Source organism: Camelina sativa, chromosome 18 (assembly GCF_000633955.1).
Source record: "Camelina sativa cultivar DH55 chromosome 18, Cs, whole genome shotgun sequence".
Classification (NCBI taxonomy): domain Eukaryota; kingdom Viridiplantae; phylum Streptophyta; class Magnoliopsida; order Brassicales; family Brassicaceae; genus Camelina; species Camelina sativa.
In genome coordinates this window covers 14,161,567-14,176,736 of record NC_025702.1, presented here as the reverse complement: position 1 = coordinate 14,176,736, position 15,170 = coordinate 14,161,567, and the positions used below count along the sequence as shown (strand labels likewise).

Sequence of the window (15,170 nt, the reverse complement as noted above, 5' to 3'; positions counted from 1 at the left end):
AATGCTAAGGTGGAAGCTAGAAAGGTCGTATGACATGGGTTGAAGAGTCTCTAGTCTTTTGTAGTCAAGTCGTCACTAAAGTTGAAATGGTAGTTAAGTCGTCTTTTGAGTGAAAGCTAGCGTATGTTATGGGTTGAAGACTCTTAAAGTCTTTTGTAGTAAGTCGTCCTTTAAGTTGAAAGGTCTGCAAATTGCAAACAGACACATGTGGGAGCTTATGGTAAGATTTCCTCTCTTTTAACAGAAAGAACAGTAAAATCCTGCGGTTACTCTGATTGCTTACCTGAGAAACAGGAGGGAGGACTGTTTATACCACACTTGGCTAGAAGAGGCCTGACCTTAGATGGGTTAATCCCGAAACTGGAGAGATAAGGCTTGTACGGGCAAAGGAATTGTAGATTAGCGGATCTGGCCACTGCGCAGCAGTCCGGTCCAGGAGCTGGAGGGTTGTTTCCAGTGACGGCTGCACGGCATTTCTCCAAGTCGTTTGTGTCGATGTTGCAAATGGGAATGCTTGTAGCTTCTTTCACCATTGTTAAAACTATCGCGAGAACAGCAAATTGCAAGAGGATTATGGTGTTGTTCTTACCCATTCTCTCTTTTTTCTTATCTTCACTCCCTGTCAACTCTATTTTGATTTGTGAAACTCTCAAATGTAATGAGCTTATTATATAGCAACGTTAACGTTAAGTGGGAGCTAGTAAAAGCGTGGAGTCACGGTTTTTTTTTAAGTTGCTGTATGAGTTAAACGTGTAAACAAACAGACAAATGTGGGAGACTTTTGGTGAGATATAGGTCTGATGGCTTTTGGTCGTTTCATCGAGTCTTGTCCTCGTTAATCAATAGACTTCCCTCTTGTCATGTAAGAACAAGCCAATGAAAATGAAACGACCTTAAGGATCTTTATGTTGTTTGAAACTTAACAAGCACCTCTGCATTTTGCCAGCCTTGTGACATACTATGATGCATTAGGGATTTTTTAACTCAATCCATTACAAGGAATTTAAAAACAGAACACCAGAGAACGTTAATATATATAATTTAAAATCCAAATCTTCAATCACACAAACCCTAACTGATAGAAGGATCAAGAAAGGAACAATTGAAGTCACAAAACACAAGGCAGATCTAGATCCTAGTTAGAACTCGGAGAAGAGGTCGAAAAGATCCAGTAAGGGGCACTGACCCGCGAGGGTTTGCCAAATTCATCAAAAGGGAAGGGACGGTTCGTGCCAGAAGCTAGATCGTAACAACCATGTCTAGGGCCAATGTAATAGATGGAGTTAGGTTTGAGCCCCGGGTACAAGCTTGCTGAGAGACAGAAGGGTTCACTGTTACTAAGGAAGATGCAGAGATCTCCAATATCTTCAGTGTAACAAAAGTCTTTGCTCATCCCATCTTGCCTAAAGACCATGAACCGCTTAGTACTGCTGTGGACAAATTCCTCTTGGTGAATACACTGTGTGTACCTAGACAGAGGAAAACAAGTAGCTCAATATCTTTACTCTGCCTTGATTGATTCAAAAGTAGCTAAACTACTAATGAAAGAATACATACCACTTGATGAAGAAAAGTTCACCAGAGGAAGATTCCACTAAGTGGTTGGTCATGGAACAATTATCCAACATCTCCCAACCTGCCTGTGGAATCTTAGGCATATTTCTTAGGCGTATTTCTTTATGCTTGATCTCTTTGTAGTTGTTGAGATACAGAGAACCCATGTAGAGACCCTTAAAACTGGTAAAGTGGAAAGCTTGGTCTCTCTTGGAAAACATGAGCTTAGAGGCTGGTAAAAGAGAGTAAGCGGTCCCGATGTGAGTCCACTCAGAGTCCCAACGAGGCCTGCAGACACTTACGTGATATTCATTGAACTTTGCAGCCACAGAAAAGTCGTCTTGGACAGGATCAGAAGAAGAGAGAGACAGTTCCGTGGCATGGGTTGTGGGTTTATACTCGAGCCCAAGTGGAGGTAGTGATATGACTTTTGAAGATGAGACACACGGCTTGTACAGATCCGTGAGATGCAAGGTAAGGTCCTTCCAAGAAATTCCCCAACCTTGAGATGCTCCCAGAAGAGTTTTGCCAACGAGCTCTTTGGGATACTTCTTCTCCTTGCTGTACACTGTCTTTTTCGTTGCCGGGTAGAATAACTTTTGATGCATGATTATCCCCTCCTCTGGAGACTCTCGCAACTTCTTAGTGCCCAGAACCAGACATGGTGACTGAGGCAATGATGAGAAAAAACGAGCATTGTACCTGCGTACCTGTCAATTTCCATGAACCAAAACCGGACTGAGTAACCACCCAAGAATCAAAGAAAGTATAACACAGGAAGAAGGTTCGGGAGAGTATCTATCTTACAGAGAGCTTCGAGATTCGGCTGAAGAACAGAGCCATTTTTGTCTTTCTCCTCGTTCCTTTGTCCAAACTCCAAAGAACCCTAATAATTGCTCTTCTCTCTTATAATAAGAAAACTTTCCAAAATTTGTTTTTTTGTCTTTTCCATTTCCCTCGATGAACTCGAGATGCGAAATCCCAGAAATGGAAATCTTCCATATCGATTGTCAATACTCAATATACATCAACTTCACGCATTTAATTTCTTCAGGCCCATTTAAAAGTCTTATGTTTTAAGTTGATTTTTTATTGTTTGGATATACATTGTAACAAGTCAATCCCATGTAATGACTATGTACGAGTACAAAATTTGAAATATATTTGCTTTGACTTTGTTATATAACTAGACGGATCAGAATATTGTTTCTAGGAGTCATATATATAATGCGATTTATCTTTAGTTAAATAATATTACTAGACGGATCAGTGATCCGGGATCACACATAATGATAACGTACAGAACAATACATTTAACAACTAGCCAACTAGCCAACTAGGCCAACAACAACTAGAATCTAGGAAACACACATTAAAACTTGTACTGGCAGCCATCGCAACCAAAGCAATAACGGCAGCCACCGCTACATCCTGGGCAACCGCTGCAGCCACCGTATTCTGGTATCTCGGTCCCCTGTCCGTCTTGATCACTGTTGGACGTGGTTCTTTTGTCGTAGCTTTTCCCACCGTTTGTTCCGTAGTTGTAGTTCATGTCGGTCCCTTTAGCAGAGGAAGAGGAGGACTCGGTGCCAGTGGATTTGTCAGTCTCCTCTTTCTTCTTGACCAAAAAGCCGCCGCCGCCGATGTAGCCCTTGGGGAAAGGAATGAACTGCATTTTCTTGAGCGAGCCTTCATCTTCATCTTCTTCTTTTTTGAGCGAGCCTTCATCTTCATCATGCTCTTCTTCTTCTTCTTCTTCAAGATCCTGGTCCTTTGAAGAAGGAATGGTAGAATACCATTGGCTTGATGCCACGACACGACCGTAGGACCTTGAAACCTCGGTCTTAGCAATTCCACTCAGAGTCTTTGATTTTTTTTTCATGTTTCTCTCTGATTTTTTTGTTTCTTCTGATTTTTCTCTCTCCGTTAAGAGGAAGATACAACCCACTACCTTCCTTATATTAACAACTTGAAAAAGTAGTCTACTACTACCGGTTCTGCATCATAATGAAAACAAAAACAGAGTGATGATGTGAGAGAAAAAAATAATAAGAGTGAACATTACTTACACTTAATGATGTTGAGACGACTGACACTTGTAGCAGTTGTGACGTAAACACAAGTCAAAGAGGATCACATTAACAACTATGTCATACAATATTATTACTTATTAAGAATTTGACATATGATAAATCGGCTTTGCATCTTTCTTAAAAAATATATTAAAAGTGTTGTTCATATATACATATTTTCTAAAGACGCTGTGTTTTGAATTTTAATAAAGGCGTACACTTGCCCATCCCAATTTTACTACTGCATGCGTTTATTTCTTACCAACTTTTTTTTTTTCTTTTGTCAAGCACCAACTCTGCATTGCATTTTTTATATTGTAGTAAACTGTAACAAATATTACCCTTTAGCATTCAATATCAATGTCTTTTCTCTTTACTTTATGTTTTTTTACATAATACATAGGAAACTGAGGTTAATGAAGTATCCTCATTAATTGTTTAACAGATTTCTTAATTATATAGTTACTATTTTTTCTTAAAGGGTTGATTATATAGCTTATCCCACGTTATATTCTATATTGTTTTTTTGACCGTCATATTCTATTTTGGTCAGAGAGATGATTGGTTGAATATCATCAAAACTAGTAATTTTAAATGGTGTCGTGAGTTCTTCACTAAGATTTGAACTGAATATATCATGCCACTTTGTTAGGGTTTATGAGAATGAAGATTTGAACTTTTAAATTAATATAACTAAATGCAAATGATCGTGGATGTTCTGTGGTTTTTTATATTCCTTGGAAAGGAGTTTGTTGTTTTACTACTAGTTGCTTAGAAGACGTGAAGAGACTTCAAGGACGTTGCGGTACATCAACAAATTAATTAAACAATTTTTAGTAAAGTCAGAAAAGGAGACAAAATAAATCTGTCTCACAATTGACTAAAAAAATAAATCTGATTATCATATTCAACAAAATAAATAAATCTGTCTCACAAATAAATCATAAATCTTACAGTTTTTTTATGATTTGATTTCTTGACGAGTTTCTTGGTAAACAAGAAATTAATTTGTACACAATTGACTTAGTGAAAAGCCAGTATTTTTTTCGTTAATATATATATAGAAAATGGTTCTTCTTTATAGATATATAAGGTGACTGAATAATTATTGCAAAGTGGTGATTTATTCGAATAACAACACTAAAAGACATGACTTCAGGTCGAGTCAACGTATGCGGCATACCGGCCTGTCTTCAACTCAGTTCTTCAAGCTGCGTGTTACACAAGGTACAACAAAACAAACGAAGACATCTCTGTCTTTACCGGAAGAACAGCAAAATCTTACGGTTACTTTGATTTCCCACCTTAGAAACAGGAGGGAGGAGTGTTTATACCACACTTGTCTAGAAGAGGCCTGACCTTAGATGGATCAAACCCGTATCTGGAGATAAAAGGCTTGTACGGGCAGAGGCATTGTAGATTAGCGGCTTTGATCACTGCGCAGCAGTCCCGTCCCGGAGGTGGAGGGTTGTTTCCAGTGGCGGCTGGACGGCATTTCGTCAAGTTGTTTGTGTCAATGTTGCAAATAAAAAGGCTGGTAACTTCTTCCACCATTATTGCAGCGGTTAAAACTATCGCGAGAACTGCAAATTGCAAGTGGATTCCGTTGTTGTTCTTACCCATTCTCTCTTTTCTTTATATTATCGCTCTCTTTCTCAACTCTATTGTCATTTGTGAAACTCTTAAATGTATAATGAGGTTATTATATTAGCAACGTTAATGATAAGTATAGGTAAGACTAGTAAAAGCGTAGACTAAAACGGGTCTGTTTTTTGGACTAGTCATCGTTTGAGTTTAACGTGTAATAAAACAAACTGACAAATGTGGGAGACTTTACTTTAGTCTCCGGCTGCTGAATACAGGACTTGCTCCTTTTGCGTGACTATAATGGCTTCTCGTCGTTAGAGGACTGTGTCATATTAGAAGACTGTCTTCTTGTCATGTTAAAAACAGATCTATGACGCATGTCACAATACCAGAAACAGAGTTGCTTTCCTTTGACTGTTCTGAGTCTACTTCGACCAACTTTGCCAGAGTTAAAAGAAAGCTTGTGTAACACAATATCAACTGAGAAAATAGTTTATCATCTAGTACTAATTTACCACACCAAGTTAAAGATCAGTTTCCAAACCAATGGTCAATAAGTGGATTGGTTCATAACACTGAAAAACAATGTATAATCAATTGAAAGAAAAAAAAATAAAAAAAAAACATTGTAAATTTGAATTCTGATGCAAGAAAAGATCCAGCGAAGTCTATAGTTAGCACCATAGAGACCTGTCTCAGCTCAGGTCTTCAAGCTGCGCGAATACAAAACGTTACATTTGTTTCCAAGATCTTACTATTAAAATTCAATAAAACCACATCAAAATACCTTGGTAAGAAGGAGGGACTGTTGTAACGCCAGATTTGGCTACAAGAGCCACGACTTTAGATGGGTCAATTCCTAAAACTTGAATCTGCAGAGGCATTGTTTTATTCAAATATGCGGGTCGAGACAAAGTATGCGGCATACGACCTATCTTAGCTTAGTTCTTCAAGCTGCGTGTTACACAAGGAACAACAAAACAAACGTAAGACATCTCCGTATTTACAAAAAAAAAAAAAAACAGGAAAATGACTGTTTATAATACCACACTTGTCTAGAAGAGGCGTATACGGGAATGCTCGTAAGTTCTTCCATCAACTCCAGGGAGGCGAAAACTATGGCTTGAGATGCAAATTTCACAAGAGATCTGGTATTATTCTAATCCATTCTCTCTTTATGTCTACCTCTTGCTTGACTGATACCATGGAACCCTTAAATTTAATAGCTTATTATATAATAAATAAGTTAATGCTAAAGTGAAAGCTAGAAAGAGCCTATGATATGGGTTGAAGACTCTCAAGTCTTTGTAGTCAAGTCGTCTTTTGAGTTGAAATGTCTGCAAATTACACATGTGGGAGCTTATGGTAATTATTATTGGCATTTTTTTTGCCCTCTTTCTCCTTTCATAAATTAAAATTGAACAATTATTATTTGGGTTCTTTGCAGGGAAGAGGCATAAAGGAGTCAACGTATTGTTTTCTTTGCTAAAAAAAAAAATAGAAAAAAAAAAGAGTCAATTTTTTAAGATCATAATCAAGAAACTAAAGTAGAACATAAAGATTTCACACTAGAAAGAAAAACATTACTTTATTCTTCTCATAATTAATATGTATAGGACATTGTTCATCTAAGTAATAGACAAGGGTGATTGAAAAATCATTGCAAAGTATATAATTTATTCGAATCAGAGCAGCACAACACAAAAATACATATTATTACTTGACAGACTTCAGGGCAAGACAAAGTCTGTCTTCAGCTCACTTTTTCAAGCTGCATGTTACAAAAGGAACAAACATCAAAACAAACGTAAGATTATTCTCTCTTTACAGAAAAAAAAAAAAAACAGCAAACTCAAACGGTTACTTTGATATCTTACCTTACAAACAGGAGGGAGGACTTATACCACACTTGGCAAGAAGAGGCCTGATATTAGATGGTTCCATCCCATATCTGCGGAGAAAAGCCTTGTACGAACAGAGGCATCGTAGGTTAGCCGTTTTTGCCACTGCGCAGCAGTCGGGTTCCGGAGGTGGAGGGTTGTTTCCAGTGACGGCTGGACGGCATTTATTCAAGTTGTTTGTACTGATGTTGCAAATGGAAATGCTTGTAGCTTCTTTCACCATTATTGCAGCGGTTAAAACTATCGCGAGAACTGCAAATTGCATGTGGTTTCTGGTGTTGTTCTTACCCATTCTCTCTTCTTTTTTTCTCTTCACTCTGTGATTTGTGAAACTCTTCAGTATAATGAGCTTATTATATATAGCAAATGTTAATGATAAGTGGGAGCTAGTAAAAGCGTAGACTCACAGGTCTTTTGTTGCTCAAGTCGTCGTTAGTGCGGCTGCTGAAATACAGGACTTGCTCCTTTTTCCTGACTAATGGCTTTAATTCGTTTTTATATATCTTATTTTGTCCTTGTCAAGTCGTTAATTTTTTTTTCCTGTGTATATATCAAAAGACTGTCTAATTCTGTCTTATTTTCATGTTAAGCAAATCACAACACCAGAAACAGAGTTGCTCGAGTCTATTTCAACCAATTAACTTTGCCAAAGTTAAAAGAAATTAAAGCTTGTGTAACACTGTATATCAACTACTAGTGGAGTAACGGTTAATCATCTTTCTAATTTACCACAACAAGTTAACAATCAGATTTATTATGATTCATAATCATGACAAGTTGGACAGTTCTCAGTTTTTTTCGCTTGGTTTTTTTTTTTTTTTTTTGAGTTTTGATTCTTTATAGGGAAAGGCGTGATGGTGGGTTTTGGATACTATGATAATACTTTACCGTTTTCATTAACGTATAAAACACGGTTCTTCTACATACACAAGGTGAATCTAAAATCACTATTAGTTTGTGATTTATTTGGAACAGAACACTAAAAAGAAGAACATTGTAAATTCACTTGACCAAAAAAAGAAAGAGAAACCATTGTATATTTGAAGTCAGATGCAAGACAAGATCCAGCGATCGACGTCTACAGCACCATCGAGACCTGTCTTGGCTAAGTTCTTCAAACTGCGCGAATACAAAACGTTACACACTTTCTTTGCTTTCAAGATCTTAGTAAAAAAACTCAATAAATCACATCAAAATACCTTGGCAACCACGAGGGACTGTTGTAACGCCACATTTGGCTACAAGAGCGGCGACTTTGGATGGGTCAATTCCTAAAATCGGGAGATAAAACTTGAATCTGCATAGGCATTCTAGATTAGCGACTCGAACCACTACGAGCACTCGTCGACAGGAGGCGGCGGATTGTTTCCAGTGATGGCTGGACGACAATTCTGCATATCGTTTGTGTCCATGTTACAAATGGACATGCTTGTAGCTTCTTTCACCATTGTTGCAACGGTTAAAACCATTGCAAACGCTGCAAATTGCATAAGGGTTTTGGTATTGTTCTTACCCATTCTCTAGATCGTACCCTAGCCTATACTTGTGGCATCTCTTTAAATATCTATGATAACGTACGAGCTTAAAAAAGGCTAACTGAAAGGTAGTAAGTAATTAAGAGCGTAACGTAAAGAGATAAGTATGGATGATGTAATTCTGGAGTGTTTTGAGTTGATATGTGTGAACAAAGGGACAAATGTTTGAAACAAAAAAAAAACACAGTTACATTGCATGCCATAGTTTCTGGGCGGTGAATGACAAAGAGTCTAATTTTAACTCTTTGCGTGACCAATGTGGCGCCGTTTGTTTTGCCTTTTTGCATCTTTTAATTAGATGGATCATTAGCACAGACATGCATTTCATAATTATTGATGACATCAATTCATGTTTTTTTTATTAATGGGAAAACTATGAATACAAAAATAATTTTGTCGATTTAATGTGATTGTTGTGCTCTCTTTTTTTTTTTTTTCAAAAGATTGAATTATTCTTATTTTGTAATACTTAATATAGTGGGAATTTATATCCGGAAGCCTGCAAGAATAAGATATACTATATTTCAATAATGAATATGAAGAAAACATCAAAATAAACATCTTAAACGATAGGTAAACTAGAATTATATGGTCAAGAATCAAGATTATCTAATTTCTCTACTTTTTCTTTCGAACTATATATCGTCGACCAAATGTTACCAATTTCATGACCGGTTAAACCAAAATTTACAAAAAGATAATTTAATATCACATAAATTTATATAATTAGTAGGCCGTCGTGCGTACCACACATGGGTTTGTAAATAAAAAAAAAACAAATGCAAAATATAAGAAAAACAAAAAAAAGTCGGTGGAGAAGATCTTTGTTTCCTTCATAAAATCTAATCTTCCTAAAAATAAGTAACCAAATTTTTTTTTTTGCAATAAATACTTTTGATCACTTGAGAATATATCTATCTCAAATATCTTCCGTAAATCATTCAAGCTTATCTAATAGTATGGTTAGTAATTTATGTGAAAATGTAACCACGTGAATAGAGAAAAAATGGTTTTAGTCTTCTTCGGTTCTTCCACATATAGAAACGACGACACCTACACAAGTCGTTCGTTTTAAAACCGTGAGGTCCACCGTTTGTTCCACATGTCGTCATCAGACAGCGAGTATATATATATAAATAAATTTAATAATTAAAACCCTACTCGCGATTCTTCTGACGAAACATTCAATTTTCACAACCATAGTAAACTCGTTTTCCTCCTCCTCCTTCTCTCTCTCTCTCTCTCTCTCCTCTTCATCGCTTTGCTCTCACACGAAGCAAATAACGATCCTATCTCTCTTCTTCTTTTGTTCACATTGTTGCGGTTTGATTCTTGCTTTCCCTAGTTTCCTGGACGAAAAAGCCAACATTGCATCGATAAGAAAGAAAAAAAGCAGAACTTTGGATTTGATTTTTCGAAACAGAGAATCTCATTTTCGATATAACATTGGGGGTTTGTTTATTCTCCTCCTAGATTTCTGGAATTTTGTGTTATCGAATCGAAAGTCATGTTTTTTTTTTTACTCTCTTCCTAATCCATCTGTAAAAACTGTTAAATTATCCAACTTTTGAATCTTGCTGTAATGTTTTTTTAGCTGACATTGCTATTTTAAGTATGAACCTTTGGATCGATAAAAATTTGTTTTTTTTTTTCTTCTTCTTCGTTTTATCTCAAAGTTTTGATTTTTATTTTTCTTTCTGAAGCTTACATTGATTTTTTCTTTTTGCAGGTTCTACATTGGTTTGATTTTTGAAGAGGTTTGATTTTTGAAGAGATTTTTTTTTTCTTCCCCCGTGAATTGTTACCGGGGAGATGTCTGGTTTTGTTGGTGTTATTGTTTCGGATCCATGGTTACAAAGTCAGCTTACACAAGTCGAGCTTCGGAGTCTTAATTCCAAGGTAAATAAAGTTAATCTCTTTCTCATTTTTTTTAACTTCCCATAGATGCAATCTTAAGAGGAGCTTTGTTTTGATCTGGATATATATATATATATATATATATATATATATTTTTTTTGGGTTTGTGTGTGTGTTTTTAGTTTGGTTCGTTGAAGAATCAGAATGGTAAGGTTACATTAGAGGATCTTCCGTCTGTTTTGGTCAAGGTGAAGTCACTTAGTTCAGCTTTTAAAGAGAAAGAAATCAGAGAACTCTTGCCAGATTTGGGTTCTGATTATGAAACCGATGATCTTGATTTCGAATCGTTTCTCAAGGTCAGTTTGATCTTTCTCTCTGTTGTGTTTTTGTTTCTTTCTGTGAATCTCTTTGATGGATGTGTGATGTGATTTTTGGATTGATACAACAAAATGTGAGCAGATATATCTAAGCTTGAGAGATAAAGCTGCTGATAAATCTGGTGGTCATAAGCACTCATCTACGTTTCTTAAAGCTGGCACAACGACTCTTCATACCATAAACCAGTCAGAGAAGGCTTCTTTTGTTCATCACATCAACAGATATCTTGGGGATGACCCGTTTTTGATGCAGTTTCTTCCTTTAGATCCGGATTCCAATGATTTGTATGAACTTGTGAAAGATGGTGTACTTCTATGGTAATGTGCAAATTTGTGCTTTGTATTTCTGTCTCAACATTAGTACATTTGGTTTCTGGGGGTTTGACTTGTTCTCCCTTTTTCCTTTTTTGGTACAGTAAGCTTATAAACATAGCAGTTCCTGGAACAATAGATGAACGAGCGATCAACACGAAAAGGGTACTTAACCCATGGGAGAGAAATGAGAATCACACGCTTTGTCTCAACTCTGCGAAAGCTGTTGGCTGCAGTGTGGTTAATATTGGGACTCAGGACCTGGCTGAAGGACGAGTATGTTTTGCTTGCTTACTTTTCAGTAAATCATAATATATTGGAGATGAAAATCTATGATCCCTGACCACAGAGGTTTTATTGTTTTTGCAGCCTCATTTGGTGCTTGGATTGATCTCACAACTCATAAAGGTCCACACTTGTTTGCTATGTGCATCTTCCTTTGTGTTTATGCTTTGATTATTTACTAACTAATCTTGGAAACTGCAGATTCAACTGCTCGCTGATCTTAGTTTGAAGAAGATGCCTCAACTTGTTGAGTTGGTGGAAGACAACGATGTAATGACCTGCTAATAATCTCTTTGTGAATTTCTGACCAATCTATAAGCATGTCGTAAATAATAGTTACGATTTTATGTCTGTTGCAGGATATAGAAGAATTTTTGAGATTACCCCCGGAGAAAGTCTTACTCAAATGGATGAACTTCCATCTCAAGAAAGGTGGTTACAAAAAAACTGTTGGAAATTTTTCTTCGGATCTGAAGGTATTTGGCTTTCCAAGTAGCAATTCTTGGTATTTGGCTTCATTCTAGATAATTAACACGTAATCTTCTCCAACACACTGAAGCAAATATCGGTTTGAATAGGAAAACCAAAAGATCACCACCATAAGCTATGAAAATGTTTGATATTTTTTCTTAATCTTGATGGTTAACTATGCAGGACGCACAGGCATATGCTTACCTGCTCAATGTTCTCGCACCAGAGCACTGCGATCCAGCTACTCTAAATGCAGAGAATGATCTTGAAAGGGCAAACATGGTCCTCGAACATGCAGAGAGAATGAACTGCAAACGGTATTTGACTGCAGAGGAGATAGTTGAGGGGTCTTCGTATTTGAATCTAGCATTTGTGGCACAGATATTTCACGAAAGGTAGGTAAAGATCATTAAAGATAAGATTATTCTCTTATGCACTGGTACTTACACACTAGTTTCTCTGTGCCTGCAGGAATGGCCTTAGCACTGATGGTAGGTTCTCCTTTGCGGAGATGATGACTGAGGATTTACAGAGTTGTAGAGATGAAAGATGTTACCGCTTATGGATTAACAGCCTTGGGATTGAGAGTTACGTCAATAATGTGTTTGAAGATGTTAGAAACGGGTAAGCCTTTGGTATGGAAAATGATTTATAAGCTTTTGGTCCTAAAACATATCATAAGTTTTTTAATACTTAATATTGCTGATGCAGATGGATTCTTCTGGAAGTTGTCGACAAGGTCTATCCAGGATCAGTTAACTGGAAGCATGCTTCAAAACCACCAATTAAAATGCCGTTTAGAAAAGTAGAGAATTGCAATCAAGTCGTCAAGATTGGGAAAGAGAAGAGATTCTCGCTTGTAAATGTAGCTGGAAATGACATAGTTCAAGGGAATAAGAAGCTTATCCTCGGTAATAACTCCGCTTAGCTAACTACAATTTGTTTATTTTGACAAGATACTCTACAGTCTTATAACACTGGGGGTGTATATATATATATATATGTCTCAGGCTTCTTATGGCAGTTGATGAGAACGCATATGCTCCAACTTCTCAAGAATCTGAGAACTCGAACACGAGGAAAAGACATGACCGACTCAGAAATCCTGAGCTGGGCAAACAGGAAAGTCAAAATCATGGGACGGAAATCACAGATCGAAAGCTTCAAGGTTCCATCTTTTACTTTCCATCAAAACTCAAAACTATATAAACTGAAAAAGCTTATGTTGAATCAAATCTGTATTGCTAAAACTTCAAATAGGATAAGAGTCTATCAAGTGGATTATTCTTCCTCGATCTTCTATGGGCAGTTGAGCCAAGAGTTGTTAACTGGAATCTTGTCACCAAGGGTGAATCAGGTCCTTTACTCTCTCATTAACTAGAATATATAGAACCTCTTCCTCTCTCTACCCTCTGCTTAAACCGCAGTTAACTTAACCGTACTTTTTTGGCTATGGAAACTATTACAGAAGATGAGAAGAGATTGAATGCAACATATATTGTCAGTGTAGCAAGAAAGCTTGGGTGCTCGGTTTTCTTGTTGCCGGAAGATATCATCGAGGTAAAAAGAACAGAATCTAAATCTTCTGAAACAGCTGACAATTCATTCAGACACAACACAACATACATTAAAAATATAAAACCTGAGCTGGTTTTAAAATGTCTTGGTGGTGCAGGTGAATCAAAAGATGATATTAATCTTAACGGCAAGTATAATGTATTGGAGCCTTCAGCAAAAAACATCATCGTCAGAGAGTTCAAGTTCGAGTTCGGATTCATCATCGACTTATAGCACGACAACGACATGCACAAGCACGTGCACGAGCACTGATGCTTCACCAGCTCCATCTGTCACGGGAGATGATGAAGTCTCTTCTTTAAACGGGGAAATATCGAGCTTAACGATAGAAGAAGACAATGACGCAGACATAATGTCTGATATCACCTCCATCTCAGAGGAAACAGTCATTGAATAGAGAGAGTGAGAGAAACCATACTCTTTGCCGGAACAGAGTTGCTTTGTAATATTTTTCACATCTTCTCTGTCTGTGTGTAATAAAATTATATTTGTTACCACTATTAAAAAGGGAAACATTAAAAGTGAAAAAAAAGGAAACATTTGTGAAGTACACTAAAAAATGTCAATCCTGTTCTTTTTAAATACAATATTTGTTGACTTGCAAATTTATTTTGTTTGGTTTATAAAGAAAAAAAAAAGAGATATTTTAGAAGACCTCCAATGGTTTTGTACTAATTGTTGTGTTTGTTGTTGATGATTTGCTTTCAATGTCTCTCTCAATCTCTCTTTGTGCCTAGCTCGAGCATCGAACACGTCAGGCGTTGCACTTTAGAGTGCCTTCGCAGACCATACGAGCTACAAGAGCCAGGCACTTTCAGTCTTGCCAGGTTTCATTTTATACCAATACTTTGGGTTGACCATTTTGTACTGAAGTGATGTTACCCTATTATTATACTATTTGAAAAAGGGAAATTAAAAATTATCGTCATACACATCGGCGTCCGTACACGTGCCGCGAATATATAAAACGATGAAAAAAAAAACTCAAAACAGTTCTCTCAGCATTGTGAAGACGACAACGACGATCCATACTCTCTCTTTTGATTTTCAATCACACTCACAGGAGTCGAGAATTCTCAAAAGGTTTTTAGTTTACTTCTTTCTTCAATTCCATTTTCTAAATTTGGGGCTTTTTCGTCATCTCAATTCTTCTATTTTGAAGCCCTTTTTATCTCCAATTCGTGTTTCTTTTGTTCTCCTAAGACAAACCCTAATTCGAATTTTAGGGTTTATGAGAGAGTTGTGATTTTTCATTGATTTGTTTGGATACGTTTCTAGGTTTAGGGGAATTGATTGATTGATGGCGTTCGTTGACGATGATGAAGAGGAAGACTACTCTGTTCCTCAATCAGCTTCGAATTACTATTTCGAAGATGACGATAAAGAGCCTGTTTCGTTTGCGCGTCTGCCAATTCAATGGACTGGGGAGGATAAAGTTGTTGATGGGAGTGCGTTAGGTTTATACTTGAGAGGAAGATCTGGTGATGGGCTTTTGCCTCTGCATAAGCTTGTTAAAGCTTGGAGATTCGACCTTTCTAACTTTAGGCCTGAGGTTTCTGTTCTTACCAAGGATAATATCTGGGTTAAGCTTGAGGAACCGAGGAAAAGCTACGCGGAGTTGATTAGAACTGTTTTGGTTAC

General features: G+C 36.9%; 8 protein-coding genes across 8 annotated transcripts; 2 read left to right on the top strand and 6 right to left on the bottom strand.

Annotated features, from left to right (window-relative positions):
• On the bottom strand, positions 237–805 carry LOC104761585 (putative lipid-transfer protein DIR1). Its single transcript, XM_010484691.2, has one exon. The coding sequence runs from the start codon at positions 591–593 to the stop codon at positions 267–269; it is 327 nt and encodes a 108-aa protein (XP_010482993.1). The 5' UTR covers positions 594–805; the 3' UTR covers positions 237–266.
• On the bottom strand, positions 975–2,527 carry LOC104761582. The gene is made up of 3 exons (XM_010484687.2): positions 2,362–2,527; positions 1,558–2,264; positions 975–1,469 (listed from the first exon to the last, which is right to left on the bottom strand). The coding sequence occupies exons 1-3, from the start codon at positions 2,395–2,397 to the stop codon at positions 1,136–1,138; spliced, it is 1,077 nt and encodes a 358-aa protein (XP_010482989.1). The 5' UTR covers positions 2,398–2,527; the 3' UTR covers positions 975–1,135.
• Positions 2,826–3,585, bottom strand: LOC104761581. The gene has a single exon (XM_010484686.2). It carries the CDS (start codon positions 3,434–3,436, stop codon positions 2,927–2,929), a length of 510 nt encoding a protein of 169 aa, XP_010482988.1. The 5' UTR covers positions 3,437–3,585; the 3' UTR covers positions 2,826–2,926.
• On the bottom strand, positions 4,589–6,681 carry LOC104761580 (putative lipid-transfer protein DIR1). The gene is made up of 3 exons (XM_010484685.2): positions 6,260–6,681; positions 6,001–6,167; positions 4,589–5,926 (listed from the first exon to the last, which is right to left on the bottom strand). Exon 3 carries the CDS (start codon positions 5,247–5,249, stop codon positions 4,932–4,934), a length of 318 nt encoding a protein of 105 aa, XP_010482987.1. The 5' UTR covers positions 5,250–5,926; positions 6,001–6,167; positions 6,260–6,681; the 3' UTR covers positions 4,589–4,931.
• On the bottom strand, positions 6,787–7,460 carry LOC104761578 (putative lipid-transfer protein DIR1). Its single transcript, XM_010484684.2, has 2 exons — positions 7,091–7,460; positions 6,787–6,984 (listed from the first exon to the last, which is right to left on the bottom strand). The coding sequence occupies exon 1, from the start codon at positions 7,404–7,406 to the stop codon at positions 7,092–7,094; it is 315 nt and encodes a 104-aa protein (XP_010482986.1). The 5' UTR covers positions 7,407–7,460; the 3' UTR covers positions 6,787–6,984; position 7,091.
• Positions 7,984–8,750, bottom strand: LOC104761577 (putative lipid-transfer protein DIR1). The gene is given in 3 exon segments (XM_010484683.2): positions 7,984–8,233; positions 8,314–8,451; positions 8,454–8,750. Coding segments are annotated over 3 exon segments (321 nt in total). The 5' UTR covers positions 8,632–8,750; the 3' UTR covers positions 7,984–8,228.
• On the top strand, positions 9,825–14,107 carry LOC104761576 (fimbrin-3). Its single transcript, XM_010484682.2, has 15 exons — positions 9,825–10,101; positions 10,379–10,548; positions 10,689–10,862; positions 10,966–11,201; positions 11,300–11,471; positions 11,565–11,603; positions 11,682–11,750; positions 11,840–11,956; positions 12,135–12,346; positions 12,423–12,575; positions 12,663–12,862; positions 12,962–13,119; positions 13,212–13,308; positions 13,420–13,511; positions 13,627–14,107. Exons 2-15 carry the CDS (start codon positions 10,462–10,464, stop codon positions 13,924–13,926), a joined length of 2,106 nt encoding a protein of 701 aa, XP_010482984.1. The 5' UTR covers positions 9,825–10,101; positions 10,379–10,461; the 3' UTR covers positions 13,927–14,107.
• On the top strand, positions 14,494–15,170 carry LOC104761575 (protein ENHANCED DOWNY MILDEW 2-like; the record flags this gene model as incomplete). The annotated part of the gene is given in 2 exon segments (XM_010484681.1): positions 14,494–14,612; positions 14,808–15,170. A coding segment is annotated over 1 exon segment (341 nt), but the record flags the coding sequence as incomplete, so codon positions are not given.

What these genes read in the sequence shown, in the direction of transcription:
- LOC104761585 (XM_010484691.2), bottom strand. Translation starts at nt 593, where the DNA reads ATGGGTAAGAACAACACCATAATCCTCTTGCAATTTGCTGTTCTCGCG.
- LOC104761582 (XM_010484687.2), bottom strand. Translation starts at nt 2,397, where the DNA reads ATGGCTCTGTTCTTCAGCCGAATCTCGAAGCTCTCT. An exon ending in GCCGAATCTCGAAGCTCTCT is followed by an intron (nt 2,265 to 2,361) that starts GTAAGATAGATA and finishes GGAAATTGACAG; the next exon opens with GTACGCAGGTACAATGCTCG. An exon ending in GAACTTTTCTTCATCAAGTG is followed by an intron (nt 1,470 to 1,557) that starts GTATGTATTCTT and finishes TCCTCTGTCTAG; the next exon opens with GTACACACAGTGTATTCACC.
- LOC104761581 (XM_010484686.2), bottom strand. Translation starts at nt 3,436, where the DNA reads ATGAAAAAAAAATCAAAGACTCTGAGTGGAATTGCTAAGACCGAGGTT.
- LOC104761580 (XM_010484685.2), bottom strand. Translation starts at nt 5,249, where the DNA reads ATGGGTAAGAACAACAACGGAATCCACTTGCAATTTGCAGTTCTCGCG.
- LOC104761578 (XM_010484684.2), bottom strand. Translation starts at nt 7,406, where the DNA reads ATGGGTAAGAACAACACCAGAAACCACATGCAATTTGCAGTTCTCGCG.
- LOC104761576 (XM_010484682.2), top strand. Translation starts at nt 10,462, where the DNA reads ATGTCTGGTTTTGTTGGTGTTATTGTTTCGGATCCATGGTTACAAAGT. An exon ending in TGATCTCACAACTCATAAAG is followed by an intron (nt 11,604 to 11,681) that starts GTCCACACTTGT and finishes TGGAAACTGCAG; the next exon opens with ATTCAACTGCTCGCTGATCT. An exon ending in GCACAGATATTTCACGAAAG is followed by an intron (nt 12,347 to 12,422) that starts GTAGGTAAAGAT and finishes CTGTGCCTGCAG; the next exon opens with GAATGGCCTTAGCACTGATG.